The sequence below is a fragment of the Panthera uncia genome (assembly GCF_023721935.1).
Source record: "Panthera uncia isolate 11264 chromosome B2 unlocalized genomic scaffold, Puncia_PCG_1.0 HiC_scaffold_25, whole genome shotgun sequence".
In the NCBI taxonomy this organism is placed as follows: domain Eukaryota; kingdom Metazoa; phylum Chordata; class Mammalia; order Carnivora; family Felidae; genus Panthera; species Panthera uncia.
In genome coordinates this window covers 20,035,314-20,062,557 of record NW_026057581.1, presented here as the reverse complement: position 1 = coordinate 20,062,557, position 27,244 = coordinate 20,035,314, and the positions used below count along the sequence as shown (strand labels likewise).

At 39.0% G+C, this 27,244-nt stretch overlaps 1 protein-coding gene across 10 annotated transcripts in view; it reads right to left on the bottom strand.

Annotated features, from left to right (window-relative positions):
- The window catches only part of CAGE1 (cancer antigen 1), a 55,019-nt gene that overhangs the window by 24,108 nt on the left and 3,667 nt on the right, over positions 1–27,244 (bottom strand). For 9 of the 10 annotated variants that reach the window (XM_049654877.1, XM_049654881.1, XM_049654883.1 and 6 more), the window contains exons 3-9: positions 25,539–25,626; positions 22,055–22,578; positions 18,242–19,297; positions 14,887–15,036; positions 12,931–13,041; positions 10,452–10,532; positions 10,116–10,223 (exon numbers count right to left, since the gene is read on the bottom strand). In XM_049654877.1, the coding sequence (XP_049510834.1) occupies positions 10,116–10,223; positions 10,452–10,532; positions 12,931–13,041; positions 14,887–15,036; positions 18,242–19,297; positions 22,055–22,578; positions 25,539–25,626 (2,118 nt within the window). Of the gene's footprint in view, positions 1–5; positions 2,206–10,115; positions 10,224–10,451; positions 10,533–12,930; positions 13,042–14,886; positions 15,037–18,241; positions 19,298–22,054; positions 22,579–25,538; positions 25,627–27,244 lie in introns of those variants that run through there. The other variant, XM_049654886.1, reaches the window with a different exon arrangement.

Sequence of the window (27,244 nt, the reverse complement as noted above, 5' to 3'; positions counted from 1 at the left end):
TGAAAGGTGTCCTTTAATGTGTCTTTTCCTTGATGTCTCAGAGACACTGTAGCACTTCTGAGCTGAATGCTAACCTGAACCCACTTGAAGTCTCCACTAAAAGAAAGTAGATTTGGATGAAGTATGAGAAACTGAAGAGTAGTAAAGTGACTATCTATGCACTTGGCTTAAAATAGCAGGAGATCTAGACCACTGTCAAACCGATGATAGAGCTCCCATTCACCACATGGTTCACAGAGAAGAGGCTTCACTTGGCTCTATTCTATCTGGCCCTAGATTTCTGGATCCATAGGTACTGTACCTGGTGCCACCACACCTCCAACCCATCCTCCTATCTGGTCGATGATTCTTGTGGCTTCCCTTCTGGGTCTTTCCCATGACATTCCTGCATGGTTTTTGGCCTTGTTTAGTCCTTTGATTTTGGCATCCTTTGTTGCGCCCAGTGAGGATCTCAGCCCTCACGGGGAAACTCCTCCCCCTGCTCCCCATGCCTCCCACCCTCCTTGGTCAGTCTCCATAACTAGGTGAAGGTAGAAGAGAAATCAGATTTGGGGACACGTGAAATTGAAGAAAAAGCAAAAAAATCTTTAGATGGTTATCAGGCCTAGGAATATATACAATAACATTTAAAACTTTGTCTTGGAAAGCAGTTTGGAATCTGCATATAACAGGATGTTATTTATTCTATCACAATTATTATTCTTTAAAATATAATGCATATGTTAAAATCTCTGTTAAAAGAGAGTTGTTAAACTCTGTATATATTAAAATCTGCAGGTGAGACTGTCCCCCACACACAATTGTAAAAACAGTATGTTAAAAAATGTTTCATCTTACTACAAGTATAAACTAAAAGGTCAATTGTTAGAAACATTTCAAGTGGTAATATTTGATGAAATAGCACCATTAACACACTGATATCTGTAAGGTAAAGTTAGTCTTTTGAAATTCATTTGATTATGTACATAAAGATTCACATGCATATTTATAGCTTTAAAAGCAGTAATGCCACTTCAATAATTTATTCTAAGGAAATAATCACAAATGAAAAGCCTCTCCATAAAACCAGAAAGAACTCAATCATCCAATAAGGGGAATCGCTAAAAGATTATTGTATTTTCACTCTATGGAATATTATGCAGCCATTGAGAATTATATATAATCTATATACAATCTATAAGGATAGTATAGTAGCACATAAAAATGTGTGATATATCAATTAAAATTCAACAGTATATAGACATTGTGATTTCAACTCTGCAAAGGTTTGTGGACAAAGACTCGGTATATCTGAAATGTTCTAGTGTGAGCTATGATTTATTCATATGTTAAAATACTACATAGGAGTGAAAATGGGTAAATGCAGCTACATCTATCACACAAAAAAAAGAACCTTACAGTTATAGGATTGAGGCCAAAAAACTTAGAAAAGGATGTACAATAAAAAAGATATGTAAAATAATAAAAGATACGCAAAACAATACTGCACATTGTTTAAAGATACATATATATGCAGGAAATACAGACCTGCATGGTCAAGGTAAACATTAAATTCAGGATAATGGTTACCACTGGGTGGAGGGGATGAAAATGCAACTGGAGACAGCCACAGGGGGCTTCAACTATATTCACGTTTCATTTCTTTACCTGGGTGGTACATACAGGGCTATTTATTTATATATTATATTTATTATATTATATTAGTGTGAAATATTTAAAATAAATACTTTTTAAGATCGCATCAGAGCCCTTGCATAAGTGGAGATAAGAAGTATCTGGAGGGTGCTCGAGGGCTGACAGCAAGTGCAGGGGCATGCTCTCTCATCTCCCCAGCACCTCCCTTCCTGTGGGGTCTGCCCACGTGTGCTGGAGCACGTGGTGCAAATGCAGACCTACAGCAGTGGCGAGGGGCCTTGCCAATGATCTCAAAGAGGCAGGCTCCCAGGGTAGGGCTGAGCTAGGCAGAGGAAGAGTGCCTGTGTCTGGCCCTATTCACAGGCCCCATACACTTGGCCAGAGTAGAGGACGAAGTTCTCCCGGAAAGCTGCTTTCCATGCTGTGTGGATACAGGTACTGAGAGGTGAAGAAGCCAGCTGGCTGGTGGTGCTGGATGAGGTTCCCTCGGACCAGGTGTTACTGCTCAGTTATAAAGTCCTCCGGAGGAAGATTTCCTGGGTTGGGTCCCCTTTACAGTCCCCCTGTGTTCTAGATTTATAGACATAGTTCCAAGTTAATAATATATTAACTTGCCCTAATATATTATGAGGCACTGAAATCCACCCCCCCCAAAAAAATAAGGCCAATACCTCTTGTATTAGCTTTTTATTACTGCTGTAACAAATAGCCACAAACCTAAGTGGCTTAAAACAACAGAAATTTATTATCTTTCATTTCTGTAGGTTAGAAGTCTGGCAGGGATCTCATTTGGCGAAGGTCAAAGTGTCAGCAGGGCTGTGTTCCTTTCTGAAGGCTTTAGGGGAGATTTTCCAGCTTCTAAATGCTGCCCACGTCACTTGGCTTGTTGTCTCCTTCCCTCATCCTCAAAGCCAGCACGTTGCATCTCTAACATTCTTCAAGGCTGTAGCTCTCTCAGACATGGCTAGATGCATGAGATTAGATTGGACCCATCCTGATAATCCAGGATAATCCACCTCCACATCCCAAGGACCTTGATTTAATCATCTATCTCCACAGAAGTTTCCTTGATTTAATCATAGCTACCAAGTCCCTTTTGCTCAAGTGCCTAGATTTTTTATTTCATTAAGCGACACAAAATCTCTGTTGCCGTGTTGGGTGGCCATTGCTGTGTCTCCCACACACCTCTGCGAGGATCACTGAGGCCTTCTATGATGAGAGGTACAAGTGGCCTGGTAATACAGTCAAGCTATTTGGTTCTACATAGTTCATAATTCCAGGTTTCCTAAGAAAAAAAAATTTTTTTTTTTTTGCTTACACTAACACTTTTTCCTCAAATGGGATTGTCTTATGCTCTGCTGCTGTCAACTTACAGAGAAAGTGTGTCAAGGTAGAAATAACGTTTAACCATGATCGTAAATATATCTGTCATTATTATGAATGGCCTAGGAGACTGGGACATCTGAAGGCTGGCTGATTGATTGATTTCCCAATTCTTTACATGGTTTTGAGATTGAATACATATAGTAAAATATAAGTTAAATGCAATTAAACCAGAACGTACAGAACAAGTGAAGAACAAGATGCATACATGAAGACAGTTAAAACCTGCACTACAGAGCCATGCATTTGATACTGAACTTCCTGGCAGCTAAAGCAAAACTGACATCTGGCCAGTTACATGATTTGCATTATTCGTGTGATGAAAACACACCTGTTTCTAAAGAGTTTTTCCTAGTAGGCCTGAGGCTTCAAAGGAAGTTCTCATCCACATGGCACTAAGTGAAACAATAATCTCTCTGTAACAAATAGAGAAAGAGGTTTCCTAGGATTGCTAAGGGCATAACACGAAACACAACCTGGTAAAAGCAATCCTTTTGGAGGGCCAAGACAACATGTTTCAAGCAGCAGCTTTCTGCTAATAATCATGATCCAGGTTGTGACTCATTAAGCAGTGAAATGAATTTATGACCAACATGCACAAAAATGGAATAGAACAGAACAATAAAAACCCAGTGTTTCTTCTGTGCGTGGGGTATATGTGTATTTGACCAAGAAGTGAAATGCATTTTCTACTGTGGATTGCTCTGGGAGGAATGACAGGGCTGCACAGATAATTTTTCAGAGATGGAAGAGTTAAGTTCTAGGTTGGTCAACAAATAGACTGATGTTATATCCTGCAACCAGGATCTGTCGTGCAAGTATTGCTTCTTGCACTGGCTTCACAATAGGATTTAGGAAAATCAAAACCAGAAAGATGAGGAAAAGGAGCAGAGTATCCCATGAATGCCCTGGGTGCTGGAGAGGGCAAAGAAACAGATGGTAAGGTCGATATCTTCCTGTGGAAACTGAGGAGCAAGTGTTCTGCCCAACTGGATAGCCCTCCCATCTGTGTGACCTGAGTTCCAGTGAGCCCAGAATCTTCCTCAGGAGGTTGGTGGTTCAGTGGCAGAGAGGCCCACAAACTGTAAGGTTTACTCAAGGAAATACTGTATCCAAATCCAGGAACTGGTGGGTATATTTAATAGTTCAGAGGAACCATACGACATTGGGTTGTGATGGTTTTCTTTTGGCTTACTTAGAAAAGTTTTCCTAGAGTAGTAGTTTTATGCCTTATATAATATTTGTTTCCTTATTTTTAGGACTATAGGAGATCCATATGAAAATGAAGCAAATTTGCTACTTTCTGAGCATTTCCTTGAGAAGAAATAAACTTCTAACTTTTAAGACTACCAAAAGAATAAATTAACGTTTCATCTAATACAGTGAGTGTTACAGTAAAGTGGGATGTTTTAGAATAGTATTTCAGTTTTTAGTCTTCAACTATTATATAATTATGGTTACAGGATATCTTCTAGGGGCACCTGGGTGGCTCAGTTAAGCATTCAACTCTTGATTTTGGCTCAAGTCATAATCTCACAGTTGATGGGATTAAGCCCTCTGTTGTGCTGAGAGCACAGAGCCTGCTTGGGATTCTCTCTCTCTGCTCACACTTTCTCTCAAAATAAATAAGTAAACTTAAAAAAAAAGGATATCTTCTATAATACTGGTGTAAAAGTATTTTATTTTTATAAAAAGATTTTGGGGGCACTAAAATGGCTCAGTCAGTTAAGTGTCTGACTCTTGATTTTGGCTCAGGTCGTGATTTCATGGTTTGTGAGATCAAGCCCTGCCTTCGGCTCTGTGCTGACAGCATGGAGTAGGCTCGGGATTCTCTCTCCCTTGCCCTCTGCCCCTCCCCCTCCTTAAAAATAAATAAACTTAAAAAAAAAATTCCTATTTTACTGAAGATGGGATCTAGGAGGACCCTGAAGAATCATTACAACTAGCCTAACTTGAACCCTAAAATTCATCACTGTTTTTTTAATATTTATTTATTTTTGAGAGAGAGAGAGACAGAGCACGAGTAGGGGAGGGGCAGAGAGAGAGAGAGACATACAGAATCAGAAGCAGGCTCCAGGCTCTGAGCTGTCAGCACAGAGCCCCATGCGGGGCTCGAACCCACGAACCATGAGATCATGACCTGAGCTGAAGTCGGGCTCTCAACCGACTGAGCCACTCAGGTGCCCCATCACTGTTTTTTTAAAATGTTTATTTATTTATTTTGAGGGAGGGAGGGACAGAGAGAGAGAGGAAGACAGAGAATCCCAAGCAGGCTCTGCACAGTCAGCGCAGAGCCTGATTCAGGGTTTGATCTCATGAACTTGAACTCATGACCTGAGCCAAAATCAAGAGTCAGATAGGAAACTTCACCAACTGGGACCACCCAGGCACCCCTGAACTTCAGCACTGTTAACTAGACGCCTGTCTGTTCCCTCTGACTAAATCCCCACCTTTGGTGTACCTTATCAAGGGCTTCTAGGATCAGGATACATTTTGCACTTGACAGTTAAACAACCACAGTGCTAGAGCCAGTCAGTAGGCAAAGCTGGGGTCAAGGACGCTGTCTCAAGATGGAAGAGGTCAGGAGGTGAAACGAGCAACAAGAGGATCAGAATTGTGAAGAAGAACCAAAAGCAAGGGGTCAGAAGGGCCACAAGAGAAGCACAAGACAAAGGAGGAGAGGAGGTATGAGCCTCAAATTTAGCTCCAGCAGACCAAGTCTTGCTGGCCTAGAGTTCCTTAGAGAATGAGAAATGAGCCTTTTGGAGCATACTTCTGCACTTCAAAAACAAAGAACACAACTAAAACTCTTTATTTGGGAAAATTCCAAACACATACAAAAGTAGAGAGACTAGTATAAATGAACCTCCATGTTCCCAGCACTTAACTTCAACAACTTATCAACATTTTCCATTGTTTTTTCATCCGTTTTCAACCTCTCACCACCCCAACTTGGCCGCCTTTTCATTTCCCTGGAATATTTAAAAAAATTTTTTTAATGTTTATTTATTTTTGAGAGCGCCAGTGGGGCAGGTGCAAAGAGAGGGAGGGAGACACAGAATCTGAAACAGGCCCCAGGTTCTGAGCTCTCAGCACAGAACCAGACCTGGGACTAGAACTTACGGGCAAGATCATGACCTGAGCCAAAGTTGGACTCCCAACCAACTGAGCCACCCAGGCCCCCCTAGTTTATTTTTAAAGTTTATTATTTATTTTTGAGAAAGAGATAACATGTGCACACAAGTTGGGGAGGGGTGGAGAGAGAGGGGGAGAAAGAGAATCCCAAGCAGGCTGTGCACCACCAGTGCAGACCCTGACGTGGGGCTCAAACTCACAAACCGTGAGATCATGACCTGAGCCAAAATCAGACTCTTAAACAACTGAGCTACCCAAGTGTCTATTCCTAGGGTATTTTAAAGCAAACCTAGACATCCTATTAATTCATTCACACATACTTTTCAATATGTATCACTAACAGATCAGGGCTTTAAAAACACAGTGATATCACTATTTCATTTAGTAAAATTAACAATAACTTCTAATATTATACCTAGACTGTGTTGATTTTTCTGCTACTATCTCACAAATACCTTTTTTTTATTTAAAAAAAAATTTTTAACATTTATTTATTATTGAGAGACAGAGACAGACAGAGTGTGAGCAGGGGAGGGGTAGAGACAGGGGGAGGCATAGAATCTGAAGTAGGCTCCAGGCTCTGAGCTGTCACCGGGAGCCCCTCACAAATACCTTTTTATAGTGGGTTTGTTCAAATCAGGACCTGTATACATGGGTGTCACACACTCACTGCATTTGGTTGATTAGTTTCTTGTCTCCAAACTCCTTTAGTCTATAATCGTTATTCCTTCGCTTCCTTCCTTTCCTTGTGTCCATTGTTGACTGATGAGAGTTTTTCACATTCTCCATTTATTACCATGGTGTCATTTAATTCATCTCTTTACCTACTGTCAAGGTAGTTAGGTCTAGAAAGCTGCCTTCGGACCCAGCTGTTTTGCTGAAAAGGCTTCATAGATGCTGCTGTGTGTGTGTCCTTCCTGTGGCACGTCAGGGGGCACAGGCATGTGTGTCTCCCCTTTAGTGAGGTTGACATTAATCAGCAGGCTCAGGTGGTTGTCAGTCTGACCCATTCACTGAAAGTTCCCCCTCAGTCTTTTAAAAAATTTTTTTCATGTTTATTTATTTTTGAGGGAGAAAGAGAGACAGCATAAGCAGGGGAGAGGCAGAAAGAGAGGGAGACACAGAATTGGAAGCAGACTCCAGGCTCTGAGCTGTCACCACAGAGCCCGATGCGGGGCTTGAACCCATGAACTGCAAGATCATGACCTGAGCTGAAGTTGGACGCTCAACCAACTGAGCCACCCAGGCACCCCACCTCAGTCTTGAATGTAGGGTTTTAGCAGCCATTAGAATTGCTAGGAAAAGATGCCTCTTCTCTTCCGCTTTTAATAGCTTACTTTTCCAGTGAAGAGTTGTCCCTTCCTCATCAATTATTTGGTCTGAGACATGGTTTGCACAAGTAGGCCACAGCACACTTTAAAAATGACATCGTGGGGCGCCTGGGTGGCTCAGTCAGTTAAGCGTCCAACTTTGGCTCAGGTCATGATCTCGCAGTCCGTGAGTTCGAGCCCCGTGTCGGGCTCTGTGCTGATAACTCAGAACCTGGAGCCTGTTTCAGATTCTGTGTCTCCCTCTCTCTCTGACCCTCCCCCATTCATGCTCTGTCTCTCTCTGTCTCAAAAATAAATAAACGTTAAAAAAAAAAATGACATCGTGTATCTGACATGCTTCCAGTTGTGTGCGCTTTGTCCTTCCCAGCTTCCCACTGCTGGGGACATGAAGTTCACTCGCAGTATCTTCTATGCTGAAGCAGAGAAACTACTAATGAACTTACTGAGGGTCTGCTCTCATCCCTCTATGGTCGGACATAACCAGCCATTCTCCTTCACGAGGTGTTCCATGACTCCCCCACCTGGACAGCATCTGGTCCTCCTCTGAACTCCTCATTCAACAAACATGGCCTCTGACAGATGCTAGTCACTGTATCACTTTTTAAGAAATTTCTCCTTTGGGGCGCCTTGGTGGCTCAGTCGGTGAAGCGCCCAACTCTTGATTTCAGCTCAGGTCATGATCTCATGGTTCGTGAGTTTGAGCCCCATGTTGGGCTCTGCCCTGTCAGTGTGGAGCCTGCTTGGGATTCTTTCTCTCCCCCTCTCTCTCTGCCTCTCTGTGCTCTCTCTCAAAATAAATAAACTTAAAAAAATTCTCCATTACCCCTTATGAATAGTTATTTATGTTAGAAGTGGACATCAGGGGGTTGCCTGGGTGGCTCAGTCAGTTAAGTGTCCAACTTCGGCTCAGGTCACAATCTCACGGTTTGTAAGTTTGAGCCTTGCATTGGGCTTTGTGCTGACAGCTCAGGGTCTAGAACCTGCTTCAGATTCTGTGTCTTCCTCTCTCTGCCCTCCCTCCTTTGTTTATGCTCTCTCTCTCTCAAAAATAAACAAACACTAAATTAAAACAAAAAGAAGTGGACACCATGTTTGATTTAGCTCTCTGTCTCCAGAGTGACTACAACTTTTAGCCTTTTCTGGGAAGTCAATAATTACTTATTAAATTAAAAAGTTAATGAATTACAAGAAACTTTTGAGCCCATTGGACTTTTTCTTCTCTCTTAAAGATGAATGGTTATGCTATGAATTTAGTGCAGAATGCCAATTTTTAATAATTTAGAAATATTATAGACTTCTCTAATTAATCACTATTAAAAAACAAATTACATTAATTAATCACCTTTTCATTATAGTAAAATCCAATTGATTGTAATTCTGTAACTATCTAGATACCAAGATCACATTTTCACTTTTTTTTTTTTTTTTAAGTTTATGTATTTATTTTTGAGAGAGAGAGTGAGTGTGACCAGGGGAGAGGCAGAGAGACAGAGGGAGAGAGAGAGTCCCAAGCAGGCTCCATGCTGTCAGTGCAAAGCCTGACTCGGGCCTTGAGCTCACAAATTGTGAGATCATGACCTGAGTGGAAATCAACAGTTGGACACTTAACTGACTGAGCCACCCAGGCACCTCACATTTTCACTTTCTTATAACATATTTTTCATGTTTTATCTTTATTTTTTTCTAGCTTTATTGAGATATAACTGACATATAATATTGTGTAAGTTTAAAGTATACAACATGTTGGTTTAATACACTTCTATATTGCAAAATGATTATCGCCACCACATTAGCTAACACCTCCCTTAAGTCACATAATTACTATTTCTTTTCTGTGGTAATGCCTTCATCTTTAGATGGCATCTAAACTAAACTATAAGAACTATTTCCCAAAGTACTCCTAAATCATAGTTGTTATAAACAGCTATTGATATACTGATATAAAAATGATGGTAGTGGGGTGTCTGGCTGACTCAGTCAGAAAAGCATGTAGCCCTTGATCTCAGGACTGTGAGTTCAAGCCCCATGTTGGGTGTAGAGATTACTAAAATAAATAATGTGCAAAAATATAAATGTGCTTCAATCGCTGTGAAAAATAGCACATGTTTTTTTATTTCTGCATTTTGAAAAAATAAATCTGATTACTTTAAACAATATCAGGTAGAACAGTATGTAAGATTTCAAAACCTGAAAGTACAAACTTCAATTCTATACTCTTGTGGTCAAATAATACTGCCACAGTGCCAGTGTAAGACCATTTTAATGAACAAAGTTTTTGAAGGTTGATAGTTTTTTTTAAAGTTTGATTCAAAGAATCCTTTATTTATTTAATTAAAAAAATTTTTTTAATGTTTATTTATTTTTGAGAGAGACAGACAGAGCATGAGTGGGGGAGGGGCAGAGAGAGAGGGAGACACAGAATCCGAAGCAGGCTCCAGGCTCGGAGCTGTTAGCACAGAGCCCTATGCAGAGCTTGAACTCATGAACGGTGAGATCATGACCTGAGCTGATGTTGGACACTTAACCAACAAAGCCACTCAGGCGCCCCGAAGGTTGATAGTTTCTTAAACTTGTCCATAAAATGGTGCTATGGATAAAAAGGATAGCAGACCAACAAAAGATCTTTCTTACCAAGCAATCAAGCTCTTCATTCAAACTGTGGTACTTATTCCGTTTGGCTCCCAGTAAGATAGGTACATCTCCAACATTCTTGGTTTCATCTGAATCAAAGCCTGTAACCTGAGATTACATACATTTGTGCTCACTTCCAACACTTCCACATTCCTTGGAAAATTTGACAATAAATACTTTATAAGTTTAACAATCAAAGAGATCTTCAATGGCTAGAATCATAGACGTATAGAACATACAGCTGGGAGGATTTCAACACATTTCCCAGAAGAACATAAATATCTGAAATTGTATTTTTGTATGTTAAGGACAGTGCACAGTAAATATTACACTCACCTCAGTAACTTGATCTTGAAATGCTTTTTCATTAGTAATCAACTCTCTAAAAGCTGTGATTCTGTCTTTATGTTTCAGTAGCTAAGAAGAAAAGCATTTTACATTTCAGAAAAGAAGACAAAATAAGACTACATTCTATAACATTTATAATAAAATCATCAAATCATGCACCATCTAATCCCTGGTCTCCAAAGATCTACTGTTTTCACAGCTCATGTACAGAAAAGCGATCACACAGCAGATCTGAGACTGCTCTCCTTAGAAAGGCCTGCTAGTCAGATTGCTCCCTTGGGGACTGGAAACTTGGATTGCAGGAGGATTTCCATCGTTCCGTAATATGAACAGCTCATTGTGCCTCATCTATCTGTACAAAGATACAGTGTTTACTGAACACCTCTTTCCTTCTGGACGGTCTGGAATTTTAGTATGTGCTAGTCAGAGGTGCTTATGTGAGCAGCCCCCAATAAAAATCCTGCGTGCTGGGTCTCTAATGAGCTTCCCTGATAAAAACTTCACATATATTGTCACAGCTCATTGCTGGGAAAATGAAGTGCATTTTGCGTGACTCCACTGAGAAGGAACTCTTGGCAGCTTGAATCTGTTTTCCTCTAGACTTTGCCCCGAGCACCTTTTCCAGGCGCTGACTTTGCTCTGTATCCCCTCACTGTGAAACAGAGCCTCGAGTATGACTCTGTGCAGAGTCCCACGGGTCCTACCAATCAATGAACCTGAGGGTGGGCTTGGGAATCTCTGGGAGCTTATGCCAATATTCAGTTGTTTTTACAACCAGGCTATCAGAATTCTTTAGAGGAAAAAAAGAAACTACCAATTTTTCCTAGGTGTAATTTATAATCATTTCTTATTTGTTAATTTGTTCCTTCAGTATAATAACAATAAATCTTAATCTTCAAAATTCAAACTTCTATAAAAATCAGTGAGGTAAACTATGAAGCACAGAATTATTATTATGAGCAATTTCCAATATAGATAGAGAAAAAACTTGAATGAACCTTCATTTAATTATCACCCAACTTCGACCATTGACGGTTAGCAGCCAATCTTGTATCATTCATATCCCCAACCATGTCTTCCCCACTCCAATCCTCCCCTTCACTAAGTCAAATCACAGACACCACATCATTTCACCTGCCAATATTTCGGTAAATTTACCAAAAGAACACAAACATCTGACATTGTATTTTTGTAACATCCTGCTCCAACCCTCAATGGGGCCTATTTTTTTTTTAATTTTTTTTTTTTTTTACATTTATTTATTTATTTATTTTTGAGAGACGGAGAGAGACAGAGCACAAGTGGGGAAGGGGCAGAGAGAGAGGGAGACACAGAATCCGAAGCAGGCTGTAGGCTCTGAGCTGTCAGCACAGAGCCCGACGCGGGGTTTGAGCTCACAAACCGTGAGATCATGACCTGAGCCGAAGTCAGACGCTTACCCAATGGAGCCACCCCGGTGCCCCATCAATGGGGCCTATTTTTGAAGAGTAGCTTAAAAAATGGAGGATGTATCTGTTTCTCTGCATATCTGTTATTCCTTGATCCTTTTCTCTACAGGTTAACTAGAAGACAAAGAGACTCCCCAGAATACCTGCATAAATTTCTACCCACACCAGTTCAGAGAAGTAATTTCCTGATAATATAGGACTGAGTTTGTTACTACAATCCAAGATCCCATACTTGAGTATATTTTTATTCTGTTAGCTGATAAACTTGTCACTTCTGTTTTCTTCTCATATGAAAACTGGCAGAAGTTAACATCCTGGTATTACCTTCCCCATTTCACTTACTCTCTTAATCTGTCCCTCCATCTCTGTACCACTATACCAAGAAAAGAATAATTGAAGAAATTCCAGGAATCTCTTCCCTTATGCTTGTGCCACTTGAAAAATAAAATGACTGGTTTTCAATGTATCCACTATTCCAAGTGATAAAGTTTGAAACCACTATCGGGATATCAAAATACACTGTTCTTCAGGAATCTGTAGTGCTGGGATGCCTGAGTGGTCCAGTCGGTTAAGTATCTGACTTCGGCTCAGGTCACAATCGCGTGGTTTGTGAGTCTGAGCCTCACATAGGGCTCTGTGCTGACAGCTCAGAGCCTGGAACCTGCTTCGGATTCTGTGTCTCTCTCCCTCTCTCTGCCCCTCCCTGGCTTGTGCTCATTCTCTCTCTGTCTCAAAATAAACATTAAAAAAAAAAAAGAATCAGTAGTGCCATGCAAAAGTGGAAAAAATAATCATACCTTTTTTTGGTAGATGAATATTTTGTAATACAAACTTAAGTTATAAAACAAGCCAAATGTTGAACAATGTATCTCCTTAGTTAGGGCCATAGTAAAACTAATCTGGTCCTCCAAAATGATTCTTTTAAAAAAATCAAAATTTGGAGAGTTTTATGTTACCTTTCTCTTTGACTATTATTTTCACCAAAAATGATACAGGTTTTAGAATAAAGAATACAGTACCTCTTTATCTAAATTTTTCTTTTTAAGATGGAAGTGCTTCAGTTTTTGTAGCATTATATCACTGATTTTCTCACAATCTTTGAAATATTCAGCATCAGTAGTAGTAATGTCCTAAAGGGTAATAGTTTGAGAAGCTATATTAAAAAGTTTTCATTAAAGCTAAAAGGACAGAAAACACACACACACACACACACACACACACACACACACACACACAAAATTCCATAATACCTGACCAAACCAAAAGAGATAAAATAATATTGAACTCAATTACTCATCCATAAGACACCTAATAAAGGGTTATAAGAAAGAATTCTTATAGATTCACACTTGTATATAAGTGGTTATTGGGACAGATTGGTATAATCTCTGGGAAGTTAATACTCACCTATAATAAGGTGAACATCTCCTGTTAGCCTAGCCCGGTCAGTTTACAAATCCAAATTTCAGCCAAATTGCTATATCTAACAGCAGAGTAATCAGACATCCCCAACAATACTGAAGCTCTAGGTGCCTAGAATGAAGGTATTTGTATGTATAACCTCAGGGCCAAAACTGTGTGCATGAGTCAGACTGCCTGAGTTTGTATCTGAGTTCTGTCGCTTAATCCTATGTGAGACTTTGGACAAGACACCTTACAGTTCTAAGTCCCAGTTTGTTTTTCCATGTTTTGTTTCCATTTTTTTTAAGCCTGAGAATATAAAGACTGACATAAGGAATGGATGAGATAACCCATGAAAGGCAGGGACAGTAAATTTAAATGCCTCCAAGGACAGGTTGGAAAGTCAACAAATATTTGTTGAGTGCTGATTAAGGGCTTCATCAGAATTAGATACGGGGCATACAACATACCACGTTTCTGATGTTGAAGCCTTCCACTCTGGTGGGGGTGGGAGACACAGAATAAGCAAACAGATAGTATTTGGTGTGGGATGACATCCACCAACAAGAGGGATGAAGACACACTCCTCATGGGGAGGTGTGGTGGAGAAGCAGCCTCCAATGAGGCTTACAGTAAGTAAGCAAATGTTTGAAGGAACAAAGTAGGCTGGAAAAGTTTGCAGCTAAGGAGAGTCTGTGCCACATTCAGAGTCACATATATAAAAACAAAACGTTAGGTGGATATAGTCTGCATGCTGCCACTTTGTGATCTCTGCATAAAATGCTCAGCTCAGTGTCTAGCATTAAATAAATGCTAGCATTCAACAAACTTTAGCTAAAACACAATAGAAATAAGGGTTGTGTTGGATCAGGAACATCATAGACCATGCCCCCCAATTTGGGCTCTGATGACTACACCCAAGATCAAAGAAATGGACAATAATGAAGAGGAAGAAAGACAGCTAGCTCATTTGAGAAGCTATCAAATGTCATGCTCTGTACTGTCATCTCTCGTTAAATGTAGTGCTTGTAACCTCCCAAGGGCAGGGGCAAGTATCATTTCCCCTACTTACAATGCAGAAACTGAGGCTGAGAAAGGCAAAGTCACTTGGGCCAAGTCACAGAGCCAGAAAGTGGTGAAGTCAGAATTTAAACTCACCTACACTAATTTCATTCTTCATTCCACTAATGTATACAACTCCCCACTGCTCTCCCCCTGCCCAAAAGCTAAATTTTAGATTGGGCAAACAGCTCCATGATGGGAACACTCACTAATCACTAGGAACCAACTGAGCCAGAGAACAAGACTATCACTCTGATAGAGTTTCCATGACATGTAAGAAGTACCGAATAAAAGGTTTTCTCTGGTGCCTTTATCTTGTATCTGATTATATTATTTTACTTGTGGGAATTAGGTGTTAAAGAAAGATAAAAAGAAGCAGGAGGAGGTATGAATTTTGTCTTCCATTTTTTTCTCCCATGACTTAACTCCAACGCCTTATATTGCTTCTTTGGTTTAGTCCAACTTCTATATTTCTTCCTTCCCCAATAAAAAATATGAATTTTTTAAATTACCTGACATGTGAGAAGTCCTATGACCAGAGCCAGAAGACTGTGAAGTTTGGAGACCAGCTGAGAGGTTCTTTTCACATCTGGGGGATTCAGGCTTTCTTTTTCACAAGGTGAGCAATTCAGGAACAAATTAGAATGTATCATCTTTGCATCCTATGTGTACACAATTCAGAGGTGTTACAATAAAGACAGAGAGTCTGGATTGCTCTTTAAGTAAAATTCTGAATTAAATACCACTCTTTAAAACTTTGAGCAGCCCTAACAACGTGGCACTCAAATTTAAATTTGAAGAGATAGTGGGACACCTGAGTGGCTCAGCTGGTTGAGTGTCTGACCCTTAATTTCGGCTCAGGTCATAATCCCAGGGTTGTGGGATCGAGCCCTGTGTCCGGTTAAGAGTCTTTCTTTCCCTCAGTCCCTCTTCCCCACTTGCTCATGCTCTCTTTCTAAAATTAAAAACAAACGAAATTGGAGATAAATGTTAATACTTAAAAAAAACAAAATTATGAGCTGTGGTTCTCAAACTTCTGATTCTCAGGACCCCTTTATAGACTCAAAAATTAATAAGAATCCCAAAAGCCTTTTTGTTTATATGGGTTATATCTATCAATATTTTTTGTATTAGAAATTATGACTGAGGGGGTGCCTGGGTGGCTCAGTTGATTAAGCGTCCCATTCCAGACTTTGGCTCAGGTTGGTGGGATAGAGCCCCATGTTGGACTCCACACTGACAGTACAGAGCCTTTTTGGGATTCTTTCCCTCTCCTGTCTCTCTCTGCCTCTCCCCCACTGGTGCGTGTGTATGCACATGCTTTCTCTTAAAATAATAAACTTTAAAAAAAAAGAAATTATGACTAAGAACATTTAAAAATTATGTTTACTGGGTCACCTGGGTGGTTCAGTTGGTTGAGCATCCGACTTTGGCTCAAGTCATGATCTCACAGTTCATGAGTTTGAGCCCCATGTCAGGCTCTAGGCTGACAGCTCAGAGCCCGGAGCCTGCTTTGGATTCTGTGTCTCCCCTCTCTGCCCCTTCCCCACTCTCTGTGTGCATGTTCTCTCTCTCTCTCTCTCTCTCTCTCCTTCTCAAAAATAAACATTAAAAAAATAAAATAAAAATTTTTACTAATCTATTCAAATAACAATAAATCCTTTGTGTCAACATAAATAACAATTTTAATATGAAATTACCACATTTTCCAAAGGAAAAAATTAGTGGAAAGAGTGGCATCTTTTACATTTTTCTAAGTATCTATAATGCTGACTTCATAGAAGACAGCATGATTCTTACATCTGCTTCACACGTGGAACAGCCATAAAAGCAATGATCAACAGTTTCTAGAAAATGCCACTGGGAGCACTTGTGAAAAAAAATGAGACTGGCAAGGGCATAACATCTTCCTATTACTATGAAAATACTTTTGATCTCATGGACATTCCCAGACCACACTTTTGAGAAAACAGATCTAGAGTTCATGAAAAGCAAAACTAAAAGCAGAGTAAGGATGACTTAGGGATATTAAAGAAATTGATTAGTCAAGATAAAACAAAGAACTTTCCTTTTTTTAAAAAAAATATTTATTTGGGGGAGAGCATGAGCAGAGGAGGGGCAGACGATCTCTGGGCTAACAGGCTGATAGCAGCGAGCTCAATGTGGGGCTGGAACTCACAAACTGCAAGATCATGACCTGAGCCAAAGTCAGACCCTTAACTGAATGAGCCACCCAGGCACCACTACTTTTGTTTTTTTAAAGAAAATTCAAGAAAAAAAATATGTACTGTGATAAACCTCTGTACAGTTGTACTACCTTATTCAGAGTTGCAATTCAAAATTTGTCATGATTTGGTTAGCAGCTAAACTTAAGGTCATCTCTGCTTAGGTTAGTGGTTTTCAAAGTGTGACCCTGGGACCAGCAGCATGGGTGAGACTTGGGATCTTCTTAGAAATGCACATTCTCAGCACCACCCTCCTCCCTGCACACCTACTGAATCAGAAATGCTGAGGTGGGCCCCAGCAATCTGCATTTTCACACCTAATGTTGATGAATGCTAAAGCTTGAGAACCACTGGCATAGAAAATCCTAACTTCTTTCTGGAGAAAAGATCACAGAGAGAATTTTTTAAGTATAAGACAATATTTTCCTAAGAATCATTAAAAAAATTAGCCTTCTTCTAAAAAAGTTTTTAATGTTTATTTTTGACAGAGACAGAACAGAAGCAGGGGAGGGGCAGAGGGAGACAGAGAATCCAAAGCAGGCTCCAGGCTCCAAGCAGTCAGCGCAGAACCCGATGCAAACTCACGAACTGTGAGATCATGACCTGAGCTGAAGTCAGACGCTTAACCAACTGAACCACCCAGGTGCCCCCAGATTAGCCTTCTTTCTAAATAGTCAGAATTAATAAGGCTGTACTATAAATAATATTTTTAAGTTTATTAATTTTGAGAGAGAGAGAATGCACATGGGAGGGGCAGAGAGAGAGAATCCCAAGCAGGTTCCATGCTGTCAGTGTAGAGCCCAACTTGGGGCTTTATCTTGCCAACCGTGAGATCCTACCTGAGCCAAAATCAAGAGTTGGATGTTTAACCAACTAAGCCATCCAGGTGCCCCTATACTATAAACATCTCAAGACAAGCCTTCAAAACTGAAATAGATGTGCTCTGGCTTATGAAAATGATCACTTCCAGGACATGCTTCCAGGTTCTTGTCTACCAAGTCATTTGAACTGCATAGAATACAAAATTACAGCCTCTCCAAATGTACTGTTATGAGGCTTTCATGTTATTTTTAACAGATGTTAACTAGATTTATTGTGGTGATCTCTTTGCAACACGTACAAAAAACGAATTATGTTGTAAACTGGAAACTGATGTTATGGGTCAATTACACCTCAATCAAAAAGTGTATACTTTATAAAATTAATATGTGATATAATATAGTTTTGTTTTACTTTGTAAACCAAATACATAATTGCGTTATTTACTTTTATCATTGAATAGGCAGAAGTGACATGAAAACATAGAGATCCCCATGTAGAAAACCCTTTCTCAAAGGATACTTCAGATGATTGGTCATAGGTACCCAGAAAATTCCCATGTTAATTTTCATCTCTACCAAAATAGTCACAAGAGGCCAGAAATAGCCTCTTTAGGTGAGTATCCAAGAAGTAGCTGTCTTTAATGTGAGTACCCAAGAACCGGAGAAGCTTCTCCAAATCTGTGGTACCTTTTCCACTCTCCCTTTTTTTGTCGTTGTTAATAATTCTTTCTGCTGACAAAGTGCTGCATCTAAATATGCATGAGCAAACTGTTAGCAACTCCTGAAATTCTGCGTTAGAGATTCTGAATTTGTGACCATACCTTTGTGATATCTGCCTCCACTGCCTCCCCAGAGTCCTCCTTTAAATGAGCCGTCTCAAACCGAGGGGCGTAATTTTGCTCCTTGCTCCCTGCAATCTGCTGCTGTAGCCTCACATTTTCTTGTTTTACTGAGCTGACCTGCTGCTTCAGTTTGGCATTCTTCCCCTTCTCGTTCTCAGATATGAACTGTAAATTATTAACTTGAGTGAGCAGTTTCTCCAGTCTTGATTTCAGTTTCTGTCGTTCTTCCAGGTTCTTCTTTTCATGTTTCTGAAATTCCTCCTGTAAAGACAGGAACTCGTGCTCTCGGGTCTTCTTTTCCCTTTTCAACAAGTCCAAAGCAGAAGTGGTGGCCTTTTTCAATTCTCCCTTGAGCTGCTTCAGCCTCTCTACCTCTTCTTCTTTCTCACTTAAGGTTCTGTTCATCTCCATGCACTGACTTACAGTTTTATCTTTCTGTTGCATTTCAGTCATGTACCTTTCCTGTAGGTGAACATAATTGCCCTTGACCTTCTTAAGCTCGAGCTGTAAGGTTTCCTTTTCATTCCTAGATTCCTGGAGATGTTTTTGGGTGTTAGCCAAAACCTCCTGCAAGTTCTGCAGTGTCTTCTCTGTATCATTCTTCTCTAGCATCACTCTGTATTTGTCTTCAATTAGTTCTTCCACCTTTTCCTTTAGCTTATTTATGTCAACGAACACCTGCTGCTTGGTAGTCTGCCTCTGGAGCTCTTCGACCTTCTTCTCTAAATACTTGTTACTACACTGCAGGTCTTGGATCAGAGTTTGCTGCCTTTTGTTAGTATGTTTTAATTTCCATAAGACTTCATTTAAAGCCATGTCCTCTTCCAGAGGTTGTAAGCTCTCCAAACTCTGCTCCATGTCAGGTGCCTTGCTGTCCTCCTGAGATGCTCCACTACTCCAAGAAATGACTGCAGGAGACCAATATGAGACAGTCCCTGGTCTGTCCATGTCCTCCACTGTGACTTCCTTTTGGTGACTGACTGGCATCTCAGGAATATCCCTGAAACTCTGGATTCCTTTCGAAGACACTGAAATCTTATAGTAAATAAAATAAGTGAAAAAGAGTATAAAGATCATAAGTTTTGAAATCAGAGCTAGCCTTAAGTCCTAGGTCCCTAGTTTGGTTTTCTCAGCTCTAACAATGATAATACCCACTTCCAATAATACCTATTTAACAAACATACTTAGGTATTAACTGCTAAGTATATATATAGCACCGATAGCAGAGCACAAAGAGTAGGTATATGATAGGTATCATATTTACTTTTACAAAAGAAAAACTCAGCTTTGATACTCTGACCACTTTCTATGGTGCGAAATTTTCTGAACACATGTACTTTCTTTGACTTCAAATGAATTAAAACAAATTTATCAATTACCCTACAGTCTGTGAGGCCTCTTCTGAATGAAGACTACCTTTCTTTTAATGTTTATTTATTTATTTGGGGTGCCTGGGTGGCTCAGTCGGTTAAATGTCTGGCTTCAGCTCAGGTCATGATCTCACAGTTTGTGAGTTCAAGCCCCACATTGGGCTCTGTGCTGACAGTTCAGAGCCTAGAGTCTGCTTTGGATTCTGTATCTCCCTTTCTCTGTCTGCTCCTTGCCTACTCACACTTTGTCTCTCTCAAAAATAAACATTAAAAAATAAAAAATAAAAAATGCTGTTATTTATTTTTGAGAGAGGGAACAGACACATGGGGGAGGGGGAGCAGAGAGGGAAAGAGAAAATCCTAAGCAGGCATGAGGCTCAGTGCAGAGCTCAATGCAGGGCTCGATCCCACAACCGTGAGATCATGACCTGAGCTGAAATCAAGAGCTGGGTGCTTAACCGACTAAGCCACCCAGGCTCTCCTGAATGAAAACTACTTTTATTGCCTGCTAAACCATTATCTCATTGCTATGACTCCTGTGAATGTAAGAATGTCAGACGAACATGTTTTGCCATTGACTTTCTGCCCACAACACAGGTTTTAGGGGCTTTTTCAAAGGACAATAAGTTGTAGTAAGAAAATACTGAAATGAATATGACATTAAAAATCTTGTAAAAGATATTTGCAAGGGTGGGCTGTATAACTTCCTAGAACTTAGAGATATTGGACCCCTGTATTTTTTTTTTAATGTTTATTCATTTTTGAGAGAGAGAGAGAGAGAGAGAGAGAGAGCGAGCCCGGGAGGGGCAGAGAGAGAGGGAGACAACAGAATTTGAAGCAGGCTCTAGGTTCTGAGCTGTCAGCACTGAGCCCTATGCAGGGTTCGAAGTCATGAACCTGCCAGATAATGACCTGAGCTGAAGTCGGAAGCTTAACTGACTGAGCCACTCAGGTGTCACTGGACCTCTCTTTTAATGGTTTACTATCATTCTGGGATAAAAACAACTATCCCTACAGAGGCCTACAGGTTCTACTATCTGGTCTTGCTGCCTAAGGCTACCTTTCGTCCTCAACTACTACATGCCTCCTTCAATCCAGGCTTCTGTCAGGTCCTAGTGGGTGCCATGTTCCCTGAAGCCACAGGGTTTTCCACGTGTTACTTCTGCATGGAATGCTCTCCCACCCACAGTTCCTTAACTCATAACTTATCCTTCAGAGCTCAGCTCAATGACCACTACTTCCAGAAGCCTCCCCCAAACTCACTGACTAGGACAGTAAGACTCCTGTCATTTTATTCACAGCTCTTACCATCCTTGCAGCTTACAGTTTATATGTAATACTACAGCACGTTATCTACACTTTACATACACTTTATATGTAACCACTCAGAGCCTTATCATAGTTGAAAGTTTACATTTATTTGTGTGATTCTTTAATGTGAGTCTCCTCTACTAAGGTGTTACTTTCATGAGGACAAAATCCACATTCTTTAAAACCATTATATAATCAACACATAGCATAGAGCCTAGCACAGAATAGGTTCCAGAAAGTATTTATTGACTGAATAAATGACTAAATGCAGTGGAAATAGGAAGGAGCAATCTTGAGAAATGCTAATTAAGCAGATTTTTTAAATGCCATTTTCCAGAATCAATACAGGGAAATAAAGTTCTCTTTTAAATAGTGCTTCCAAATAAATGAACAAAAAAACTGCTCATACTTGGAAATGAAAAATAGTCATAGCTTTTCTCATCAGACTTAAAATAAAAAGGTATTATTTTTACTATTCTTGGATTATATTTGCCCATACCAAGTCTTAAAACTATTACTTTTAAAAAATTTTCAGAGAGCACATAGAATTTATACTAGTGGCATCTTCAGTGTTCTTAGGATACTACATGTATGCCCAGAATCAATAAGTCAAAAGACAAATTAGTATTTTCACTTTGGTAGAAAAACTAACATTTTATACTTGTTAACTGAAATCCCTCATGATAGAAAAATTTTAAGATTTTCCTGTCAAATAACTTAATACCTCCATCCTTCTTCCTCTTCTCAACCTTTTCCTTACTGTAAACTCTTGAGTTCCAGCCAATTTGATTCACAAATATAAAAGCCAAGGCACCATGTAGATGCTAAGACACATAAAAGGATGAGTAAGACAGAGCCTTGGTCCTCAAAGACATGACCATTCAGTAGGGCTAATCTCCATGTATGGACATGATTTTAATACAAAAATCTGTTTCTAAATTGATTAAGATCTCAGAAGGTATTTTCCCCAGAGAAACAATGTCCCTCTTGCTGATTATTAGATTTAGTGGTACTTGGAAAAGTCTAAAATTATATACATAGTTTTGGGGGTTTTTTTTGAAAGCACATATTTTAATACTCCACAAGCTATATTGACCACCCCAAAATTTACCTTCTCTGTTGCATAATTAGCTTTCAGATCAAGCTGGTTAAAGCCGTTCTCTTTGTAAAACGGTTTGTCAACATCACTGGGTACATTTTCCTCATACCAGAAGCTCTGAGGTTGACTAGGTTTGAGGGCAGATTCTGTGGCAGCACTTTTAGCCAGTGACATTTCCATGAATTTCACTGTCTCTCCACTGCTGTGGACTACAGGTGGACTTCTAGAAGGTTGTATGACACATTTATGAGCAAATTGCTCTTCATTTGTAGAAGTGCTAGTTCCCAGTGAATTTTCTTCCTTAAATGAATCTTCCTTTATATTAGTGCCTTTTGCACAATAATACACATGATTTTGCATTTCGGGTTGTACTGTATAAGGTAAGCCTTCTTTCAGATTTTGAAATGTTATCATTTCATTACTAAATGCTTCTGTGTGATGAAATTTGCAAATGGGTTCAAATTGTCTGAAGGAAGAAATGCTGGGGTCAACTAGTTGAGGTAGTACATTCTGTGAGTCATTTCCAATGTTGAAATCTCATTAGAAAGAGAAAGATGGAAATAAGAATTAGCTGTCCATACATTTACATGCTAACAGTTATATTTACATTTATGAAATAAACTGTTGGGAGTCTTTTTAAAATTATATTTATGTCAACATTTTTTTATTGAGTGTATTTCAGCATGGCTTTGTGCTAGCAAACAAAATAAACTACTTTTTACATGGAGACCAGAAGTTCTCAAATGACTGCTACCAAAAAAGTTTGTACATCATTCTGGTCAAATGCCATTACAACAAATTCCAAGATATCTTCAAAATTCTTTTGTTGTACTGTAATTTTAAAATGTTTTGATTATGTGTCCAAAGAATACAAAAGCACAATGAACAGTATAATTACAAACACACATAAACTTGGTTAATCTCACAGCAATCCCCTGATCCAGGCACTGTTATTATCCCTGTTTTACAGATAACGAAACTGAGACATAAGAGATGTTAAATCACTTACTTGCCTAATGTCACAGGTTGGGTAGGCAGTGCACCTGGGATTCTAGACCACTATTTCTAAATGCTGTTTGTCAACATGACAAGTTATCCAGACTTAAGACATTTAAAAAAATTTTTTTAACGTTTATTTATTGAGAGACAGAGAGAGACACAGCATGAGTAGGGAAGACAGAGGAGGAGACACAGAATCCGAAGCAGGCTCCAGACTCCGAGCTGTCAGCACAGAGCCCAATGAAGGGCTTGAACTCTCAAACTGCGAGATCATGACCTGAGCTGAAGTTGGATGCTTAACCGACTGAGCCACCCAGGTGCCCCAAGAAATTTTTAAAAATCAGAAGTAGAGATGCTTGGGTGGTTCAGTTGGTTAAACGTCCAGCTCTTAGTTTGGGCTCAGGTCATTATCTTAGGGTTTGAGCCCCAAGTTGAGCTCTGGGCTGACATTGTGGAGCCTGCTTGGGATTCTCTCTCTCCCTCTCTCTCTCTCTGCCCCTCCCCCACTCATGCTCAGCATTCCCTCTTTCTCCCCCTCCCTCAAAATAAGTAAACATTTTAAAAATTAAAAAGATAAAAATCAGAAGCAAATAGGCAATAAAACGTTACAAAACTAATTAATGATGCCTCCTTCTATCTAAATTCCCTCCTTTCCCCCTCTTGAGAGATAACTACAAAAGCTGGTATGTATTTATTCTTTCCACCCATATTTTTCTGCTTTCATTACTCAATTATGTACCTTAAATAATATATATCAACTTCCAAGAATTGGAAAGAAATACCTAACAGTTCCATTTATTAAGTAGTGAAGCTCAACTTCAGTATTTGTCTCAACAACTTAGATGTTTGAAAATTACACACAAACTGAAAGAAAAATATAATGCTTTATTTTATTCTCATACAATTGAACTTACTACTTGGATGCACTACTGGGTATCACATGTCTCAAATCTTGGAATCAGATAGGACAATGCCAACCATCACTTTCTATTCTACACTGATTTTTGTACAATACTTGCTTTTTATCACAGCAACCTTCAAAGACCCAGCTTTGCAAATAATACTTTATAGAAAGGGTTATAGTATGGTTTTACACTGAAATAGTAAACTATCTCAAGCTGGTAGCTTGTGGAGTCCAACAGATGTCCAGTGTCACAGCTTCCTAAATATTTCAAAATGTCATGCAGCACCCTGGGTGATATACAGTACAGTACTATTTTCCGTGCTTTAAAATTGTATGTAAATAGACTCAAATTACATTTGTAACATATACATTAGACATAAAACATATGTATATACTTATATCCATACAAAAGTCTTTATTTCACTTAAAATTTTGCTTTTCAGACTTAGCCATGTAAATATCTGTGATTTGGTTCATTTTACTGAAGGATTACACTTTAATCCCTTTTTGTTAGATATGTTTCTAATTTTGCTGTTAAAAACAACCTTCAGTAAACATCCTTATACATGTTTCCTTGTACACTAAGAATTTTTGTCTAGGTTCTGGATATACATGCCTCAAAGTAGAATCACTGGATTATAGAAAATGTTACCTTCAACTTCACTAGACATTGCAAAATTACCCTCCAAAGTAGCTGTACCAATTTATACTTCCAACAAGAGCATAGAAGTTTATTTGCTCTACTATGTCCCTCCAACGCATATTAAACTGGTATGCATTAAATGGTATTTTGTGGTCTTTTGAATAGTCTTGCAGGTTTCCTTTTCTGTGATCTGCCTGTTAGATACTGTTATGGCCTCAACTGAATCTCCCCAAAAATCACATGCTGAAGGCTTAACCCCCAGCATCTTACAGTGTGACTGTATTTGGAGATAGGACCTATAAAGAGGTAATTAAGGTTAAATGAGGTCATAAAAGTGGGGCCCTAATACAATATGACTGGTGTTCTTATAAGGAAGAAAGGACATCTGGGAGGCCTCAGGATAAACCAACTCTTCTGACACCTTGATCTTGGACTTCCAGACTCCAGAACGGTGAGAAAATAAATTTCCGTAGTTGAAGTCACCCGATCTGTGGAGTTTTGTTATGGCAGCTCCAGCAAGCTAATACGTACACTTGGCCTGTTTGTCTATCAAGCTCTAGGGGTCTTTTTCTTATTGGAGTTCTTTATATCTCGTCAATGTATACATTGCATGTGTTTTTAGTCTGTGTGTTGTTTTTTTTTTTAATTTTGTTGGTTATAATTTGGTCATATAGAAATTATTTTTTATTTTAAGATAGTCAAATGTGTTGCTAATGGTTTGTACTTCTCATGTTACTCTCTGGGCCTCATGCTTCTCATCTGGGTAGATAAAAACAACCCTTATTCAAAAAGAAAAAAAAAAAACCTATTTCATAGGATTGTTTGTGGAGTGTGATCATGCATATAAAGTGTATATTAGCACATGGCTATTATTATTATTGCTGTTATCACAGGACACGTACACACACAAATCTTGTTTCTCTGTGTATTGCCAACAAAGAGATACTCACCACCTAACCAGTCATCTAGTGTGCTATAAATTTCTTCAGCAAGTGTGAGTTTAGACTCATCTTCCCTTTTTACATTCTTTATTTCATTCTGTATTAATAATAAAAAAGGCATTAGTGTTAATACTTTAAACAAACATCAGAAGCTTCTTCTAAATGTGTATGTACATTGCTATGTAACTTTTCTCTTAGTATTTTTTGTTGCATGGGTAGAATGTACTTTCCAGTATCCTTCCCTACTGTATATCTGAGCTCCTTTACTAAAAAGTAAAACCATGCTAAGGGAGTCACGATATTAAATGACGTTAAGCAAGTATCTTGCTATTTTAATATTTTAGTTTTTTTTCTAAGTCAAATCGTGGTACTACAAACATGAGTATATAATAATGTATAAATCTCTGATAATCCTTTGGAGTCTGTTAAATCTGGTCTAAAGATCTATTAGGGTAGTTGTCATTCAAGTCTTTTAACAGTGAAGATACAGAGTGGGTTCCAGTAATGAGGTGAAATCTGATTTCCAATAGATAAAAATCTATAAAAATTCATGTAAGACTTATTCTCAAAGTTATCTCAATGTTATCTAAGGGAAAGGTTTTATTAAGTAATATTTTAAACGTTTGAGGAAAACATTGGTTTCATTATGAACAGTGTACCAGGCATGTAAGACAAATGATGCTCTAAAAAATTTGTATCTCCTACTAAAATCAGCTGGTTACACGCTTCTATTCAATCATGCTTTTTATAACATTGTTCCACTTATTGAAGGTACCTAATAAGTATGATAAAAACTGAGTTATATTTTATAAAAATTTGTTTTTTAGACTTCTTGCTAATTTAGACCATTCCTGCTAATTAGATTTTAAACATATCAAGAAGAATATCCTTTATTTATTTATTTATTTTTTAATGTTTTTACTTATTTTTGAGACAGAGAGAGACAGAGCATGAGCGGGGAAGGGGCAGAGAGAGAGGGAGACACAGAATCTGAAGCAGGCTCCAGGCTCCGAGCTGTCAACACAGAACCCGACGCAGGGCTTGAACTCACAGACTGTGAGATCGTGACCTGAGCTGAAGTCGGACGCTCAACCCAGGCGCCCCAAGAAGCCACCTGGCGCCCCAAGAAGAATATCCTTTAAAAAAAATAGTACTATTCACATGTATTGATGTTATATTTACATAAACTTCTTGGAACTCCACTACTCGTTGAATTTCAGAGACTACCTCTAACTCTAGCCTTCTATGATAATACTGTCTTTAAAATATGCTTGTTGTTCCTTTGGTTTATAAATTCTTTATAAAGAATAAAATACTCCGTGAGTTCCAAGACAGAGAACCTCTTACATAATTTAGGAGATTCATTCTTTACAATTTGATATATATAATATGTTAGACTTTGACTAACACTGTAATACTATGATGAAATTTTCTTTTAAAATGAAAATATGAAAGGGGCCACCTGGGTGGTTCAGTTGGTTAAGCCTCTAACTTTGGCTTAGGTCATGATCTGGCAGTTTGTGAGTTGGAGCCTGCATCAGTGCTGAGCCTGCTAGGGATTCTCTCTCTCTCTCCCCCTCTTTCTCTCTGCCCCTCCCCCACTTGCATGCACATGCACACACATGCATTCTCAAAGTAAATAAACTTAAAAAAATAAACGAAAATATGATAAAAGTTATCATTATGAAAATAATCTTGAACATTTTAAAAAAGAG